This window comes from Cavia porcellus, unplaced genomic scaffold (assembly GCF_034190915.1).
Source record: "Cavia porcellus strain 051 isolate PalLab524CR breed Dunkin Hartley unplaced genomic scaffold, mCavPor4.1 scaffold_22, whole genome shotgun sequence".
Taxonomy (NCBI): domain Eukaryota; kingdom Metazoa; phylum Chordata; class Mammalia; order Rodentia; family Caviidae; genus Cavia; species Cavia porcellus.
In genome coordinates, this window is record NW_026947505.1 from 36,745,543 (window position 1) to 36,759,876 (window position 14,334).

General features: G+C 50.5%; 1 protein-coding gene across 1 annotated transcript; it reads left to right on the forward strand.

Annotated features, from left to right (window-relative positions):
• Positions 1-4,835: 4,835 nt before the first annotated feature.
• Prr18 (proline rich 18) lies at positions 4,836-8,168 on the forward strand (the record flags this gene model as incomplete). The annotated part of the gene is made up of 2 exons (XM_063233347.1): positions 4,836-5,168; positions 5,377-8,168. Coding segments are annotated over 2 exons (1,020 nt in total), but the record flags the coding sequence as incomplete, so codon positions are not given.
• Positions 8,169-14,334: the final 6,166 nt, after the last annotated feature.

Genomic DNA, 14,334 nt, shown 5'->3' on the forward strand with positions numbered 1-14,334 from the left:
ACCAAAAGAGGTGTCTTCTAGGAATCCATTTGAGATAAATAGGCATCAACTGGAAAACTGGAAGTCCAGGCAGCCCAGCTGCTGAACTCTGGAGTCCTTCCTGAGCGAGAGCCACATGGGACAGAGCACACAGATGGCCAGCAGAGAACAATGCATCCACCCTGCTCTGGAGCCTGCTTTTCCAGAAGCAGAAGACAGAGTGGAGACCCCTGTCAGAGTTACAGTTAGGGTGGTGTGCATTTCAGACCCACCCTGGTGTGTGCTGCTGTGTAAGTGAGGAGATCCCAAGGTTCTCAGAAATGGAGCACCTTTGAGTACAGGCCCTCGTTGGGGTGGGGCACAGCTCAGGTTCTTAAATCTTCTGAGGCTGTGAGGAGATGCACCAGAAGACAGACATGGTTTCACCTTGCTGGGAATTCTCAGGATTCCCGGATAAAGAGGATACCTTCAGATGCAGCCCAGAAGTGGCAGCAGTGGACGGTGTGCCCAGGAATCTGAAAGACCTGGGCTGCTGGGGTCAGGAGCCTGAGCTGTGAGCGTAGGCTCTGCACCAGTCTCAGACTGGGTGTCCTGCTGTGCCCTTTTGCAGAGGGGACAGGAGACTGGTCTTAGCGTGGGGATTTGAATGCCATCCTGTTGAGTCTGCAGCATCTTCACCCCTGCAAGGATGCAGGGCAGGGAGGACAGATGTCAGAGTCCAGTAGGAGGAGTGGGAAGCTGGCTACAATTTCATCCTCAGAGGAAGTGGACATGAATAGGACTAGCTAAAAACCTATGCCTCAACTTCTTTTTGGGTGGACCTTAAGTACAGTAGTTATAATTCAGACTTTATTATTTATTTTTTGGGGTATGAGGGATCGAACTCAGTGCTTCATGCTTGCCAGGCAGGTGCTGTGTCACTGAGCTATATCCCCAGCCCTCAGCTTCTTTTTAGTTCAGAGAGGATGCCTATGAGTCTAAGCAACTGTAGGATTCTTCAGGCCTGTCTTCAGGGAGCGGCCCTATAGCCATCCGACTTCTGAATCAAATTTTCAGTGTGACCGTGTGTGCTATGTCCTTACCTGCCTTTCCTCTTTTATGTCCCTCTCCTTCCTTGTCTTTTAGGTACTTATCCAGCTGGCCAACAGCAGGAGCAGGGATTACAGTTGACAAGCATGTTAGTGTGTGCTTGAGGCTGTGTGGCTGGCACCCAAGGTTAGTTCACATGAAAGTGCAAGGAGCCTCCCCGAGAATTCATGCCAAGAGCTTGCAATCGGGTCCATGAATAGGCTTTAGAGTTTCATGTTCACGTTCACCTGCCATGCCCCCATGGTGCACAATTTAGTGCTTCTGTGTTTAGTGTCCCACTGTTTTTTCTGGATCCTCAAAGGCATCCCTAAATGTTGATATTTGCTGACATGAACACCTGAGAAACAGCTCTCGTGACATTCAGCAGCTGGTTTCTAAGGAAGGAAAGAGCACTCTGGAGCTGGGACGAGGGGTTCTGAGCAGCTTTGCCTGCCCTCTGCATGGGGGTCTGAGTGGGGCCATCCACCTCTGTGAGAGCCTGATCAAGCACTTCACTCTAGGCTTCACATTGTTTATTTCAAAGAAAAAAAGTTAAAACTGAGGTTGGACTGGTTTTGACTCCATTGGATCCTTGGAAGAAAAAAAAGCATGAACAGTGCTAGCACATGCACTAGTATGTAGACTAATAAAAAGGGCATGGGCATCTTGTTTGTTAGATTAGGCTGCAGTGAAATACAGAAAAGGCTGATTTTATACTTCTGTCTGATGCTTTGGGACATAGTGAACTCAGTGCCTGAGTGATCCCACAGTGAGCCAGCAAGAAGCATGTCTGGGCCTGGGTGTCAGAGTAAGTGGTACAGGCTGCTAAGGCTGGGACATGCATGGCAGGTGTCAGCAAGAAGCCACGTTGGTATGTCTGCATCATCCCCCAAGGTTCTGGCCACACGGGTTGGTGGCAGCTGTCACAGCAAGACCCCTGGCACTTCTCAGATCCTTGGAGGGTCAGAAGCAAGACCCTGTATGCCAGGGACCCAGGTAACTGCCAGGAGCTTGGGGTCCAGTAGCTGGGGAGGTCAAGTGGGGGACCTTGCACAGGGACCAGCATCAAGGAAAAACTCACATTGGTATTTGCAAACCTCCATCTTTTTTATCCCCAGAATGGAACCCTGGACCTCGTGGTGTGTTTCTTCATAAACCCTGATGAAATCATCTCTTGAAGTGTAATACTAGCCATGAAAACATTTTTGAGGCCTCTGTGAAGCCATTGTTGAATTTTCAGTGGCTCAGTTGAAAAATCCTGAATGTGAACTTCAGCTGTGACAGTGGACATGATGTCATCTTGTTACCAGCCAGTTAGCCTAGTAAACTCCTATCTTAAGTATATAGCCATACTCCAAGCTAAAGACTGGTTCCTTTTTATCTTGAGACAGGGCCACCTAAGTTACCCAGGTTGGCCTCAAACTTACAATCCTGCCTCAGCCTTTTGAGGTTGTAACAGTAGTTATAGGCATGGGCCATCTTGTCCAGCAAAAGATAATGGTTCTGAAACAGGTGATCTAGGTGTTGTAGTGTTCATGTTTCACTGCTGAGTATGAGTATTCCTGTGTTCTGAAATGTTCCACAAAATCCTATTAAATCTTGAATATTTTAACTCATCACTTTGCAGTGCAACTCCTATCTTAAAGTTGTTTGGCCACTTTCTCTTGGTGTCATCTCCCTGCTGTGACTGTCACTGGCTGCCCATGCTGAGCTAGTGCCATGCGACAGTTGGTGCCAGTGACTTTAGCCAGCAGCTAGTGCTGTTTTCCTGTGCTCCCTTCCAGGCCAAAGCACTTTTCTAACTTCTAAAAAGCTAAAAGGTCTCGAGCCATAGAGGTAACTTGGCAAGGGACAAGTGCTGCCAGCATTTGGATGCTGTTGTCGGAGTCAAAATGGAACAGTGTTGTCAGGAACTGTGATACTTCCACTCCTGGTGGGCAGCAGCCACATCGAGCTACAGGAGGAGCACATTGCGTTCCCCAAAAACGTGCCTTTGGGCTTGGGCTTCCAGGGCACACATGCTCTTCCTGGGCACTTGGCATTTTCTCCCTGTTTCTCAAGGAGCAGGCCAACTTGCAGCTTCCCAGATCCCAGCTTCTGGGCTGGGACAGACCATCTGGGAGGACATAGAGATTCCAGTTCCTAGTCCGGTTCACATGTACATCAGTCCAGGTCAGGCGTGGTAATACAAATCCCTGTAATCCCAGCAGTGGGCAGGCTGAGGTAGGATCCCTGCACATTTGAGGCCAGCCTGGGCTACAAAGTGAGTTGAAGGTCAGTGTGACCTGCACAGTAAAACCGTGTCAAAAAGACAAAAAAAAAAAAAAAAAAAAAACGTCATTCCAGAAAAAGTATTTTCTTGGCTTGTGTGTGCCCAGATTTCTTCTAGTTTGGAGGTGGGTACTCACAAAGTCTAGCCCCCTACCAACTGACTTTTCCTTCTGTTTAGTGATAGTCCCTTCTGGGTTTGGACTCACATTCCTGGAGTTGAAGCTCACTGGAGATAGATGGTATTGGGCTGGTACTTCAGTTGCTCAGTACAATAGACAGAGAAACGGAAATCGAGGGAGTGCTTGCCTCACGGACTTTCATGAGTATGTGTAAGCTCCTATTAGTCTTATGAGGCTGCCTGGCCACCCCTGCCTCTCACCCTCACTCCAAACTATCATTACTGCTAAAGCATCTTAAGAGTTAGGACATATATAATCTGTCAGCTCACTTGATTTTGCATGTTATCACAGGCTCCTGCTTGGGTCAGAGGTGACATCTTGTTATCCAGCAGTTAGTTTATTTTCTTCTCAAATTGTGTCCATAGATTGCATCTGACCTCAAGCCCCCCATCCTTTCCTGGCACAGAGCTGTTGGCCAGCAGCCTTAGTTTGCACAACTATTCCTATACCCTCCTAAACACTCTAACCTGGAATAAGATGCATGTGTGCTTCCAGCACCTTAGGAGTTAAATTGAGCCCACAGGTGGAGGCTGGGTGTCCCAGAGGCCTTGACAGATGGGGAAGGCTCCTGTGACCTGGCATCCAATTTTGAAAGTGTCTGCAGTTTGTGAGAGTATGTAAATACGGGGTGGTTTTGAGGTGCTAGTGGAAGTTATCACCAGCCCCCTCCCAAGTCTGGTGGGAAATGTTCCTGCCACTAATCAAATTTGCTTGACTATTCACCTGTATCCAACAGCTATCTGGTTGCTGCTGCTGCAGGAGGAGCTGGGGGGCGGGGATGGGGTTGTGCCATCCTACTATGACTTGGCAGACGTCACCAGTTTACTCACATTTGCATATGCTCTGAGCTAAGCGGGGGAGGGTGGTAACCATCACAACCCAGGTTTACCTAGGAAAACTGATGGGATGGAAAAGGAGTTTTTGGTGAACTAAACAACTGATAATTAGCCTTAGGTAATGCAGGATTGGTCATATGAAACTTTTTGATTTATTCATAAACGTAAGGGTAGTGTAGGAATATTTTCATGCGTCTGCAGCCAGAACATAAATTGATGGTGAATATTCATTTTTAATCAACCAGTGCTATAGTGGAAAAAAAACTGCTTTGAATAATCACTAAAATAATGTTACATTTTTTTCAATGATATCATTATATAGCTGAAACTTTTACTTATAATTAGGTTTGAATAGTAAATTAGGTTTTTAATTTTAAAACGACTCTTCAGGGAGTGGCATTAACTGTAAGTGAACCAGAAATGACTCTATGAGGCCCCCCTCGCAGCACCCTACCACCCTTCTCGGTAATTCCAGAACGTGCGCCTGGAACGGCCAGATTGATCCGCAGGTCTCTTTCTCAGTATCTCAAAGGATTTTCTTTCTAACGTGCGAAGCACCACCGGCTCCCCCAGGGACCCGCTCCCCGCCTCTGATGGAAGAGCCAGCTGGGGGAAGAAAGAGGGTAGAGGCGCTGGGCTCCAGCTCCCGCCCCGCCTCTGTCTGGCACTTTGTCTCCGGCACTCGACAGTCGGTGGTGACACCAGCTCTAGACTTGTCAGGCTCGCGCCCCGCGACGAGCGCGGCAGCTCCTCCTCCAGCCGCCGGCCCAGCCGGGCGCGTCTCCGCGGAGCGGACCCGGCGGCGGCGCCACACTCGCCCGCGGTCCCTTGTCCGGTGGGTGCCTGCAGGGTTTATCCCGGAGCCCAGGGTGGAGGGGCGCCCTGGGCCGCAAGGGGCGGGGGGAGGTGGGCGGCGCCGCTGCTGCAAGTCCCGGGCTGGAGATTCTGCGGCTGAACGCAGGTGGGTGTAGCGGGCTTGGCCGCCCTGCAACAGATGGAGTAATAGGGGCTCGCAGGGCTAAGACCCGCCCATCTCCTTCCAGAGCGCTGAGGGCAGCCCGACCATGCCCTTCCCGCCGGCGTCCACTCCAGGGGTCCCCGCCGCGCGCCCGCCGCCTCGCAGGCCCTGCGCACCGCCTGCCGCCAGCGCCAGGGAGAAGAGGCGGCCCCCCGAGAAGCCCGAGGGGCTCCTTTCCAGCTCCTGGCCCTCGGCCACCCTGAAAAGGCCGCCTGCCCCCGCGCGCGCCCCGCCCCAGGCCTCACCGGGCCGCGCAGGGACCTCGGCCACGTGCACCGCGCCCCGGCCCGCTGGCTCCGGCCACAGCCAGGTGGGGATCTCGGCGGGGACAGGGACCGACGGCGCCACGCGCTTTTCCCTGAGCCTCACCCCCGAAGCCATCCTAGTCATCCAGAGGCGCCACCTGGAGAAGCAGCTGCTGGCCCGGCCCCACAGGCCCCTCCCCGCGCCCTCCCTGGACCCCCGGCGCCTGCCCGCCCGCCGTCCCGCTACCCGCGGCGTGCAGGCTCCCGACCAGCGGCCGGCGCTGCAGGTGTCGCTGCTCAACGAGCGGCACAAGTACGACGACGTGGAGTACGAGGAGGAGGTCGAGGTGCGCGACGAGGGCCTGGTGCGCAAGTGCACCGAGTGGCTTCGCGGTGTGGAGTCGGCAGCCGCCGCGCGCGACCGCGTTGGACCCTTAGGCTCGCTGCCGCACCTGAGCACCCTGTGAGCCGGCGGACCCGGGAGGCCACACCACTCTCCGGACCGCACCCCAGCACAGCCTCCCGATACCTATGCTTGCTCCGCGGTACACTGCCCACCTCCCAGCACCCGTAAGCCCAGTGGCCTCGGTGGGGCAGAGCTCGGCCCTAATCTGGGGCCTGCCTCCTGTTTTACCCTCCCTGGCCCCCTCTTAGTGCCCTGCAGTTCAGGGGAAGTTTGCAACTGTGGAGCTCCTCCCCAGCCCCCACCCAAGGTTTGCTGAGGTCCCAGAGACCTACAGCCCGGGCTAAGAAGGCCCTGTGTTACTTCTGTCCACTGTGGGCATCACTGTGGACACAGGCCCTGCCTGCCTCAGAGGGAGCGGGGAGGTAAACAGGAGAGTGACTTCCTGTTGTACAATGGGCACCTGGTGCTTCATTTATGATTTTGTTTTTTCCCAGAAAACTGTTAGAGGTGTTGGAAAGCCTGGAAACACGAAGTTAATCACATTTCTGATTTTGGAAACGATGGGAACAAGGCTGTTACATCACAGGTGGATCTTCTTGGATTTTTCTTCTCTGTGCCGAGTGTACACACTCACATATGCCCAGGCGTAGACACACACACACAAACACAGAATCACACACATCTGTTGCACAGGCACCCTTACAGCCACCTTGACACACAGATACACACCTGCACTCACTCCTACACATGCTGTTGCCTGGAGCACAGATTTAGGGATTGTTTTCAGTAGGTGGATCAGGGCAGGAGCAGGGATGAGTGAGGGTTTGGCTTTTGTTAAAAATATCTTTATCTGAAAGCTTATGAAATGTGTCCTGCGCTAGGGAAGGAAACAGGACCACGAGGAGAAGGTGCAGAAAGTGTGTCGCACAGGCCTGGGCCACAGGAGCAGTTCACCCTGGGGGGCAGCAGGAGATCTTGTGGGAGGTTACTGTCCTTAGGTTTTCATCACTGAAATCGGTGACATGGTGGTGCTGTACTGCTGTACATAGTGATTTTAAAACTATTTATTATTTGAAATAAGGGTTAAGTCCTTCCTCTCTTAGGAGTCAGACCTTTCCCTTGTAACTGGAAGCTGACTTCTACAGAGCTGTTCCGTGCATCTGAGTGTATCTAACGCTAAGGATGGGGAAAAAGTAAAATGTTATAATCACATAAGGTTCGTTATAGAGGAGCGAAGCATTATGTCAATTTTTACTTATTTTGTAAGTCAATAACCAGTTTAATGTTGATCTTTAGACTTTAATATGTTGAATTTTAGTTGTAAATTGGAGCCTTCTTTTTAAAAGCCAATTCTGTATTTTTTCTCATGGAGATCTTTGATCTTTCTCTGTCCCTAAGTTCCTGGCACAACTTTCATCAGACATGAGGCATTTAATTCAGTGGACATTAGATCAGCCTCCAGATGATTTTCAAGAAAGAAAAATCCCACCTGTTGAATAGCTTTTCTAACCCATTTTTGAAAGCAGATTTACTTAAAATGAATATATTTGTACCATAGAGGCAAAATAACCCACATTGGCCAAAATGGAGGCAGTGCTCCTGTTCCCCCAGTGTGAGCTCTGATGGCCACCAGTGCAAGAGGACTTGCTCCAGACAGACCGGTGGAGAAGAAACTGACAGCTCAGGGCAGGTGTGGCATCACTTAGCTCCTGTGTCATGAGAATACCAGCAGTTGAGATGCTGAGCCCAGATTTCTGCCCCTGATTACAGTTCCTTTTAAAAGCATTTGAAAGATTTTCTTGGTTGCCTCCTAAAGAGACTGGTGCTTCTCATCCGTGTGCCTGCTTGTACATCCTTGTTTGTTCCTCTGTTTTGATTTCCTTTACTTCTAGGTGTCCTGTGTTCATATCTTCTTAACTACCTACAATACAAATGCAAGCACATTTTTCCAGTGTACATTGTTTACTCACTACAGTGCGAGTGCCTTGTTCTTCACTTTGAATGCAAATGAGGGGTACTTGTGTTTTCTGTTAATGACTGTGTAAAAGCTGAAGAAGTTTTTCAAAGGCACACAAGGTCTGTTCACTGCTGTTGCTGACATTCTGAAAACAGTTTTTAGTCACTATGCTACGATCTCTTAATGCTCAAATAAAAGAGATTCTAAGACTTGTGTTTCTTCTTGGGAAAGATGCTGAGAACTGGTCAGAACTCTGAAATATTCATAATTTGTGTGAGATTTTTCTACAAAGCATTGCTTAACCTCTGATTCTGTGGTTTCTTGGGATTGCCAAAGGTTAATGGTTTTAATAACTACTAGAAATTTAGAAATTACTGGCAATTAAGAATTGTAATATATAGATATATATATTTATTTTTTTTCTCTTCTTTTTGCTGGGATCAAACACAACCTCATGTTTGCCAAGCAGGCACTTATGCCGCTGAGCTGAACCCCTGGCAATGATAAATATTATGTGAGAAAGATATGTACTTGTTCATGTTGGCAATATCACTTTCGAGTTTTTTGAAATCCTTACAAGAGCTTTATTTCAATAAAATCCTTAAATATGTACCACATAACGAGAAAAATTTGCACATAATTTGTGCATATTTTAGGACTCATGTGGACCCCAGATAAACTCTCCAATATACTCACTAAAACTGCTCCAAGTATTTTCAGAGTAATGAATTGTAGCAGTCAGAGATTAAAGGGGCCATCTGAACAACAGACAGGATGGTTAGATTACTAAAAAGGGAGAAGCCTGGGCTGGGGATTTAGCTCAGCGGCTAAGCGCCTGCCTTGCAAGCAGATAGTTGTTGGGAGCCGCAGCCCCGAGCCCGGTCGCCTCACTTGGCGGACGTGAGGCCTGTAGTAAAGAGTGAGGCCTGAGGTAGATTACCCCTCCCATCGAATATGTTAGTTTCCTGCTTACCGCGTAAACAACCCGCTCAACAATATAGTCTGCCTGGCAACTGATGATGTTAGCCAATCAGCTTGCCTTGCTTACTTTAACATGATTGGACACTGTACCCGTATATATACCGGTGCCACCCCTGGGCGGAAGTAGAAGCCAGATAGAAGCCCGGAAGTAGAAGCCCAAAAGGAGCCGCGGAGAGCGGACCGGTAGAGGCTTTGGGGCAGACTGAAGCACAAAAGGAGCCGCGGGGAGCGGACCAGAGGAGGCTTCAGCTGGGAGAACCCAGGGCAGGCTGTACGGAGAAGGAAAATAAAAAGAAAAGGTTGTCCACTACCAGACTTTGTCGTGTGTCCTTCCTGCCGGCCGGGAGCGGACATCGACATTTGGAGGCCCGCCCGGGGACTGATCACCCCCGCGACGTGGAAGTGGACAACGCTCCAGTACAGAGCTGCGAGACAGGTGAGTTGGGGATAAGCCTGGGCTCTGGGTGGCGCGCACCTACAGGGCTTTTAGACTCCCCTCAGGCTCACGCGTAAGTGGCGGATTCCTTGGGCCTCACGCGGTGAGTAACATATTAAAAGATGGGAAACATGTTAGGTAGCAACACTAAGAGCGAGGGTGGTTGTGGAGAAAGCTCTCAAGAGCTTACAAAAGTACGCAGGGTATCTGAGCAGGCCCAGTCAGGGAGCTCCCGAGAGGTGTCTGTCAAGGGGAACAAGGATGCTAAGGAGGAGGACGGGGCTCTAGCCTCGGAGTCGTCTGACTCCGAGGACGAGGGAAAGTTGAATGGCAGGGAGGCCAAAGAGACCAGCTGTCAGGAGCCTAAATCGCTCAATAAGGAGTCGCAGGGTTCTTTTCCAGCGTTGCCCCGCGAATTGCGCTCTGCTCAACCTGGTCTGCGGAGGAGTAGAGAGCTCCTGAGTGCGCCCCGGCGCGAGAGGGAGGCGGTCCCTCGCCACGAGGCGGCCGCCTGGGAGCTCCCTCCCCTTTCGCCAGAACAGGAAGTGATGCACGGGCCCCCATTTTCCGCCCAATCACGGCCGCTGTCTTATGCTCCGCCGCCGGCGGGTCGGTATTTTTACAGGCGGCTTTGGCAGGGGGGACGCTTGTCTCATGAGGTACATCCACCTGGGATAGATAGTGGCCCCTACGAGATATTTCCTGTACAAGTAGCTATGGGCCAGGGACGCAATGTATGGGAGCCTTTTGAGATAAAGCAGATTAGAGAACTTAAAAATGCAGTTACAACCTTTGGGCCGACTGCGCCTTACACCATTGCCATGCTGGAGAATCTGTCTTCTGGGCCCCTCACCCCCGCGGACTGGATTCAGCTGGCAAAGGCCTGTCTGCCCTCGGGCAGTTACCTGGATTGGCGAGCCTGGTATGCAGAGTTCTCTGCCGAGCAGGCTGAGAAAAACGCCAATCGAGGAAACCGGGGGTGGAACAAGGAAATGCTTATGGGAGAAGGTCGGCACGCTGATGACCAGACCCAGTTCCCCGGCGCTGTCTATGAGCAAATCAATGCCATAGGACTCCGCGCCTGGAAGCAAGTAAGTGGTGCTGGAACAGCCTCCTTATGTCTTTCAAAAATAATTCAGGGTACCACAGAGCCATTTGTTGACTTTGTGGCCCGAATGCAAGATGCTGCCGATAAGATATTTTCTGATCCGGGAGTGGCTCGACCGCTGGTAAGGCAGCTGATTTTCGAACAGTGTACAAAGGAGTGCAAGGCAGCGATAGCTCCTCATAAGAACAAGGACCTCAATGCCTGGATTAGGATATGCAGAGAGATAGGGGGGCCGCTCTCCAACTCGGGAGTGGCTGCTCTCCTGGCCGCGGCTATACAGCAGAGGGGACCTCGAGGGTTAGAAGGGGAATGTAAGGCTAAAGGGTGTTTTGCCTGCGGGGAGCCAGGACACATTAAACGTCACTGCCCAAACAATGCAGATGCTAGGCCTCGCCCTAGGAATGAAGAACCATATGTTTGTGGGCGATGCAAGAAGGGATCACACAAAGCTGAGGAGTGTAGGTCGGTCTTTGATGCTCAGGGCAACCGTATTTGTGGACAAGATGCTAGAGAGCCAAAAAACGGCCAGAGGGGGCCCCCTTCACAGACGGGCCCCCGCCCCAGAGACAGGACAGCTCAGGATGGCAGCCTTCAACAAGGGCCACCCCTGGGTCAGCAGGTGTGGACCTCAGTGTCGCCTCAGGACTTATATTAGTGCCTGATATGGGTGTTCAAGTGGTTGAAACCACCTTTAAGGGACCGTTACCCGAAAATTCCGTGGGTCTGGTGATCGGGAGATCCTCCACGGCCCTTCGGGGTCTCACAGTAGTCCCGGGGGTCATAGACTCAGACTACACAGGACATATTAAAATTATGGTTCAATCTCTTGTGGGTACTATGGTAATTAATAAAGGAGACAAGATAGCGCAGCTCTTGCTGCTCCCCAGTCTCCACAAGAGATTTCCCTCAAAGCAGAAAATTAGAGAAAGTCAAGGTTTCGGTTCCTCAGGGGAAGTCTTTGAGGGACTCCATATGACACTTGGTAAAAGGCCCATGCTCTCACTTAAGGTCAATGGCAAGAATATAACAGGGCTCCTAGACACAGGAGCTGACCGTTCCATTATCTCCAGAAAGGATTGGCCTTCCAACTGGCCCACCAACACTGCAGATAACACGCTGCAGGGCCTGGGGATGGTGTCAGCTCCTCAGGTTAGCGCTTCAACCCTGCTCTGGTGCGATGAGGAGGGTCATCAGGGCCATTTCCAACCGTTTGTGTTGCAGTTGCCAGTGTCTCTATGGGGAAGGGACATCCTCACTCAGATGGATGTCACGCTTGCGTCAAACTGCTCCCCCCAGGCTAAGGATATACTCAGGAACCAGGGATATACCCCCGGCAAAGGCTTGGGCAATGCCCTACAGGGTCGGACATCCCCAATACCAGTAGAAAACAAAAAAGGTAGGCAAGGATTGGGTTTTTCTTAGGGGCCGCTGAAGAAGCTCTCCTACCCACTTCGATCAAAATCACCTGGAAATCAAATGATCCGGTTTGGGTACCTCAGTGGCCCCTGCCTAAGGAGAAGCTATTAGCCTTGTCAGAAATAGTCAGTACACAACTCAGATTAGGACATATTAAGCCGTCAACCTCCCCATGGAACACCCCCATTTTTATAATTAAGAAAAAGTCTGGCAAGTGGAGGCTGCTCCATGATCTAAGGGCGGTCAACGCGCAGATGCAGCCCCTGGGGGCGGTCCAGAGGGGGCTGCCAGCTCTCTCAGCCATCCCTCAGTCCTGGCCAGTTTATGTTATAGACCTTAGAGACTGTTTCTTCTCAATTCCCCTGCACCCAGAGGACACTCATAGGTTTGCCTTTACTTTGCCCACCATTAACCAAGAAAGCCCTGATCTCAGATACGAGTGGGTAACGTTGCCCCAAGGCATGGCCAACAGTCCCACTATGTGTCAGATTTACCTTGATTCCCTACTGGCCCCCCTACGAAAATCCTTTCCCAAGATAAGATGTATGCATTACATGGACGACCTTTTGCTCAGCGGCAGGGACCCAGACATGCTAAATAATATGCTCAGCCAGTTGGTCGAGGCCCTGAGACAAGCTAATCTACATGTTGCCCCCGACAAGATTCAGGGAGGAGAAATGGTGACCTACTTAGGCGCGAGAATCTCCCCTATGCTAGTCTCTCCGCAGAAGGTCACCATTAGGACGGATGGCGTTAGGACCCTAAATGACATGCAAAAGCTATTGGGAGACATTAATTGGATTAGGCCATATTTACATATACCAAATTCAGATCTCAAACCCCTGTTCGACCTTCTAAAGGGAGACCCAGATATAGCCTCCCACAGGAGGCTCACTCCTGAGGCAAGAGCTGCCTTACAGAGAGTGGAAAAAGCCTTAGGTGGGGCTACCTTACACAGAATTGAACCAGGGCGACCCTTTGATGTCTGTTTGCTACAGACTAGTCTACAGCCTACAGCGGTGATTTGGCAGAAAGGACCACTACTGTGGATACACCCTAAGGTCTCACCTGCAAAAGTCATAGAGCATTACCCGGAGGCAGTCGCTTCATTGGCCCTTGAAGCGCATGATAGAGCTGTCCAACATTTTGGCTCAGGACCACAAGCCATCCGAGTACCCTATACCGCCAGCCAGATCAAGACCCTGGCTGCCTGCATAGATACTTGGGCCATTCTGAGATGTGTTTTCCATGGGGATATAAACAATCAATACCCTAAAGACCCTATCTTGTCATTTGTCACTCAGCACCCTATAATTTTTCCAAAGGTTACTGCCTCTGAGCCATTAGTCCCAGCAACTACAATATACACAGATGGCTCTAAGACGGGGATAGGCGCCTATGTGATCCTAGGCAAGCCCCCGGTTACCATACAATTTGAACCAGATCAGCCTCAGGTGGTGGAACTGCAGATCGTTAAAATGATTCTTGAACGGTTCTCAGAGGCCATTAACATTGTCTCCGATTCTAGGTATGTGGTCAATGCTATGCAAGTGCTTGAGACTGCCGGTTTAATTAGATCCACTTCCACAGTGGCTGGGCTGTTCCTGTCTATCCAGACATTGCTTCAGAACAGACACCATAAGGTCTTCACCACCCACATAAGAGCACATACATCCCTGCCAGGGCCCATGGCACAGGGGAATGCGGCTGCTGACACTGCCACTCGCCCGTTATGGATTTTTACCTTACTAACACCAATCGAGCGAGCCCGTGCCTTCCATGATAAGTTTCATGTCAATGCCAGGACACTAGCAAACCATTTCCATGTTTCTAGAGCAGATGCACGAGATATCGTGCGACTATGTGACTCCTGTGCCACATACAAACCTGCCATACCGATGGGAGTAAACCCTCGAGGTTTGATCCCTGGTGATGTTTGGCAGATGGACATCACACATATACAGGAGTTTGGGACTCTTAAATATGTTCATGTTTCCACAGACACCTGTTCTCGCATCATATTTGCAACAGCAGAAACAGGTGAAAAAGTGTCTAATGTGATCAATCATTGCCTGGCAGCTTGGGCCGCATGGGGCAAACCAAAAATATTAAAAACTGATAATGGACCAGCCTATATAGGCAAAGCTTTCAATGAGTTCTGCAAAATGATGGAGGTTCAATTAAAACATGGTATCCCATACAATCCCCAAGGTCAAGGAATCATTGAGAGGGCTCATAGAAGCCTCAAAGAAATTTTACAAAAACAAAAAGGGGGAGTAGGCCAAGGCCTGGCCCCAAAGGCACGATTATCCATGGCACTATTCACACACAATTTTTTAAATTTAAATAATGATAATCGCTCCCCAGCTGTGGAGCACTGCAACCCTTCCCCCAACCATAAAGGGTGGGTGAAGTGGAAAGATGTCCTGACAGG